General features: G+C 45.4%; 1 protein-coding gene across 1 annotated transcript in view; it reads left to right on the top strand.

Annotated features, from left to right (window-relative positions):
* The first annotated feature begins 2,582 nt into the window (after window positions 1-2,582).
* Window positions 2,583-5,508, top strand: part of LOC137614999 (uncharacterized) — a 4,341-nt gene continuing 1,415 nt past the window's right edge. The window contains exon 1 of the mRNA XM_068344635.1: window positions 2,583-5,508. This exon is cut by the window's right edge and continues 1,415 nt beyond it. Within this exon, the coding sequence (XP_068200736.1) occupies window positions 2,583-5,508 (2,926 nt within the window).

The raw sequence follows: 5,508 nt of genomic DNA, 5'->3' as shown, positions 1-5,508 counted from the left end.
ACCATCGACATCGGGTATGGCAACCCGTACAGGTTCGGGTAAACGACGAAGTAGGTTCACCTCACAAGGAGAGCCGTCTGCAGCAGGTTGCAGGCGAGCGATACTTGTCATCTCATTGAGGGGGAGCGAAGCCCTTTGGTCCCCAAACGGTTGTTGAGAGACATGAAAAAGCTTTGCTATACGGGCAGCTGGCGACAGAGAGTACTGCTGCAGAAGGTATGTTTTGAGGGCGTCATACGCTATTGGGGGTGTCTTCTTGTTCACAAAGCCAGTCAGAGATTTCCGTGAAGGTGTCCTCAGGTATTCCCGCGAGAACATAATTTGCTTTGGTAGTTGAGTGAGTCACGCCCTTGATGCGGAACTGGACTTCTACAAGCTGAAACCAAGTGACCGCCTCTCCGCTGGCGAACAATGAAAGTTTCAATGGGGCGACGCCAACTTCCGTGGAGTCTGCCATAGTACCAGTGAGGGGGGCAAGGCGGGAGGAGCGAGTCGACTTCTGGGGTTACCAATGTGATGGCCTGAGAGTAGGTTGTGACTCAAAAGGCGAGATGAAAGCAACTAAGTAACTTTATTACAGAACATCCAATTTATATATACACCAAGCACGTGCAAGAAGGTCACAAAATACAACAGGCTATTTCATGTCCATCCGGCAACAGGTTCTGTTAACAGTTAACAATAAGAAAAACAGACAGGTTGATACAAGTTGTTATCAGTGTGAGAGGAGAGCAAAGATACAAAGGATAATATATAAAAAAAAGAGAAATGTCGTTACTAAGTTAGATCGTGTGACACACGTTGGTACAATACCAAGATTCGGATATATATATCATGAAGCAGATGAATACTAATTTCATTATTAGAATAGTTTAAATAGCAGTGTCAACACTGGCATGTATTCTATCTTTACGTCAAAAACAAGATATGTACACACACACACACACACACACATATATATATATATATATATATATATATATATATATATATATATATATATATATATATATATATATATATATATATATATATATATATATATATATATATATATATATATATATATATATATATATATATATTAGTGTACCTGAGCTGTCAAGTATAAAGTCAAAATATTAAGATTAATGTGCAGACACAAGCTCACTAATACGCACTAAATATACGGATTCAACCGTTCCCACTTCCTCTCACATTTCTTAACTACAATCTACTGTTTTGGCAATTTCCGAGTGTACACCAAGGCCTATGAAGAGTATGACTAGTCCCTCCCCCCATGAGAGTGATTATATATATTCAAATGTATATATGTATATATATATATATATATATATATATATATATATATATATATATATATATATATATATATATATATATATATATATATATATGTAAGATACGCCATAACGTATTTCCAAGAATTTCTTTTTTGTGTTCTTTGTTAACCATGAGGATTAATTTAGTTTTCCTTTACGTTCTCCAGGACCAACTCTAAGTGCTGAAAACATAACCTTATATGGGCATAGCGATGGTCTAGCTCCATGATTGGTCGGCTCAGAGGGGCATCTCGCGCTAGACAGAGTGACGTCACGGCCCCGGACCTTGGCAGTGCATGGCTGTCCGCTGTGGTGCGAGCATCTCTGTGCTCAGCTTTCTGTGTTGACTGATGCAGTGATTTAGGAGTGTCTCTCCGTGTGTGAAGGACCAATCACACATTTGGCTTGATAACTAATCACTCGCAGGAGATTAACGGTACCACCTGTGAATGTTCTTTGAACTGAACTTGAAACAGAATTGGCGTTGGGAAAAGATGTAAGTCTATTATTTATTGTAATGAACCCTATTGCAATTCATGTAATCCTGTACCATTGCTGTATTTTCTTTATTGACTTGTATTTATGTATTATAATGAACCCTATTGCAATTAATGTAATCCTGTACCATTGCTGTATTTTCTTATTGACGAGCTGTTTTTTTTTGTTTGCAGCTAAAACCTCGTCCGATATACAAGTTGTACTCTTCAATATATCTAATTATAAAAGACGTGAGTTTTCAAGACCTACACGCCAATAACTTAGAACTTTAGCCGAGAGAGTGAACCCCTCTCCGGTGTTCTACAGTTTTAGATCTTTACACAAAGTGGGTCTCAGATGACTGATTGTAACCTGACTATCAAGAAGTGAATCTTTCTCAGACGTTGACGCCGAGCTGGGAACATCGTCATCATGTCGGAGAGATCATTAAAATCAAGAACGTCATCCAAGAGCGACACAAGCGAGGTCCGCCGAAAGCTGTTAGAAGCGCAAGCTAACTTAGCCAAGGTTCAACTGAAGGCACGCTTAGAAGCGGAAGAACGTGCAGCCAAGAAGAAAGCTGAAGCTGATGAACTCGCTGCTCAGAGAGATGCCGAGGATCGGGCCGCTAGAGGGCTAGCGGACGCTGCATTGCTGGAGGCCGAGCTCGAGGTTCAGAGACAGCAACTTAAATACGAAATTAGATCGGAGGCAGGAGAGTCGCAATGTGGTTCGGAAGTGTCTTCACATGCCGGAAGCGTGAGAGTTTCCAGTGTAAAGGTCATGGAGACTGAACATGAGTCTAGGATCAATCAATGGAGGCTAAGTGTCGCCCACCACCACGAGAATGACCCAAGTGCTATGCGGACATTGGACCCTGTAGAACATACAAGAGGACCAGAATGCCATTCTACACCCATGGAAGTCCACTCACGGCCATTGGATCCCACCTCAACTCCTTTCGCACCACGACATGCCACATTTGAACCCTCTGTTACTAACCCCTTGTCCAACAACTCTCAAGTGCTTAAGGCACTCGAATGCACTCTTGCTAGCAGCAATGAGTTGGCGCGGACAACGCTGTTACCACCTACTAAACTTGAGCGCTTTGGAGGCGACTTCACCAAATTTAATTGGTTCAAGATGTCCTTCAAATGGCACATTGAGAACAATACCTCGGACCCCGAGCGCAGGCTGAACCACTTGTATCATATCCTAGATGGGCCTCCGAGAAACCTGGTTGAGCACTGCTTGCACCTGTCACCGACAATTGGGTACGATGAAGCTTGGAAGCAGCTGAGTGAATTCTACGGCAGAGAAGTCGATGCTACCGAAGCTTTTATTCGTCAGCTTCTCGAATGGAAGGAAATCCCAGCAGGTGATAGCGAAGGTTTAATGAACTACGCTTCTTACCTAAAGAAGGTGAAGGCAGCACTGGGTGCAAATTACACTAGAATTGAGCTGCAAGAAACTATGAGAAAGATAGTGGAAAAGCTCCCTCACCCTCTTCGGGTAAGATGGGTCTCTAAGTACCTGGAACATGAACACAAGCTTCCAGCCCTGATCACCTTTGTGGAGAGACAGGCACTGGTCGCTAAAGAATTGAAGTACTACGAGTGCGACCGTCGTCCATCCAAGGGCAAACCTGAGGACACGAGCAAGCCGATTAAAGCTAAAGGCTTGCCTGTTCACCACAGCTCTCCTTCCGACAATGGGATATATTGCGTATACTGCAAGAAAAATAAGCACGGAATTCAGTCGTGCCACCGATTCCAAAGCCTCAATTTGGATGACCGCTGGAATGCTGTGGTGGATGCCAAACTCTGCTTCAGATGCTTAAATGTCGCGCACAATCACGAAGCCTGTGAAGAAGAATCTTCGTGTGGCAAGTGCGGCTTGGGGACGCATCACACGCTCTTGCACTATGTGAAGAAAACCCCTTCAAGGGACAGTACAAACTCCAAGAGAGCAACTGTGTACAAGACATCTGACAAACCTAAAGCGGAGGCCGGGACGACTAGCAATGCACCACCTGATAGAACTAACACCGAAACCGCTCTAGAGGCTGGGACTCCTGCGACGACGGGGCACGTACACGCCATGTCCACTGACCGACGACCTGATGGTCGTACAATGTTGAAGCTTATCCCAGTCATGGTGAACGGAACGTGCACTACGGTCGGCTTCATAGATGGAGGAGCCGCACCCACACTAGCCGCAAGGAGCCTAATAGATCGGCTAGGTGTAACGGGAAGGCCTTGCAACCAGACCATGGTGACAGAGGCCGGTACGTTCGACTGCAAGGAAGTGGTCCAACTCACCCTTGGTAACATCAACGGAGGTGAGGAGGAAGAACGAGTAAAAGAAGTCTTTGTTACTGACAAAATTAATGTGTCGACGGACTACATAATGCCTTCGGACTGGCTGAAGAGATGGCCACACATGGCAGACGTAGAGCTGCAAAGCTTGCCAACTGACCACGAACAGGTCGAGCTAGTGATCGGGTTAGACACGACCCTGAATCGAGTCATTCTGGAGCAACGCCACGGCACTGCCAATGAGCCAACCGCCTACCTAACCAAGCTTGGTTGGGTGGCTTTCGGTCCTACTGGAGACCGGTCTGCATCGGAGGTCTCACCCGTGCATCATGTTCATCGAAAATTTGACCCTCAAGACTTGACAGAGTTACTGCAGAGTCATTTTAATAGAGATTTCTTCGAAAAGGAATCCCTCTCCAAATTGGAAGATTCCCTAGAGGATAAGAGATTCTTGGCCACCTTGAATAACACGACACAGCATCGATATGGAAAGTACGTGGCCAAGCTGCCATTCAAGGACTCTACTCCTCTACCTGATAATATGAATATGGCAATTCGACGAGCCCGAAGCTTGAAAAGAAGACTAGACAACGACGAAGCTTACAAGACATCCTACGTAGCTCAGATGGAGAAATATACTGATAAGGGCTACGCTGAAAGGGTTCCTGTAAGTCAGCTAGACAGGGAGGACGGGCGCGTATGGCTTATGCCGCACCACTCTGTCAGGCATCCTGTCAAACAGAAAGACCGAGTGGTCTTCGATCTGAAAGCAAGGCACCGAGGAACATCTCTCAACGAACATCTGATGCAAGGCCCCGACCTCACCAATAGCCTGACGGGTGTTCTCCTGCGTTTTAGAGAGGGTCAACATGCCATCACAGCAGACGTGCAGGAGATGTTCCATCAGGTGAAGGTACCTGAAGAGGACAGAGACTGCCTGAGGTACCTCTGGTGGCCAGAAGGTGTCACCAGCAAAGAACTGCAAGTCTTCAGAATGACGTCCTACGTTTTTGGCGCAAGATCATCGCCGAGCGTCGTTAACTTCTGCTTACGCAAAACGGCCCTGGACTTTGGAAGCATGTATAACGAAGAAGCTTCTAACTCTATACGTCGCAACTTCTACGTCGACAACCTCCTCAAGGCGATGGATGATGAGGAAGAATGCATTAAACTGACAAGAGATCTGATCAACCTGTGCAGGGCTGGAGGTTTCCGTCTTAACCAATGGACCTCCAGCAGCAAGCAAATTCTAGCTGCGATCCCCAGAGAAGAACGAGACGACTCTGTGGCTGTCCTAGACTTGAATAAAGATGAGCTGCCAACTGAACGAGCCCTGGGGATCCATTGGAATATGAGCATAGACGTGTTCACGTTCAGAATCGTCCTTAAAG

This window comes from Palaemon carinicauda, chromosome 21 (assembly GCF_036898095.1).
Source record: "Palaemon carinicauda isolate YSFRI2023 chromosome 21, ASM3689809v2, whole genome shotgun sequence".
Classification (NCBI taxonomy): Eukaryota; Metazoa; Arthropoda; class Malacostraca; order Decapoda; family Palaemonidae; genus Palaemon; species Palaemon carinicauda.
The sequence above is the reverse complement of the archived record's forward strand: the minus strand, read 5'-3'. Positions and strand labels throughout refer to the sequence as shown.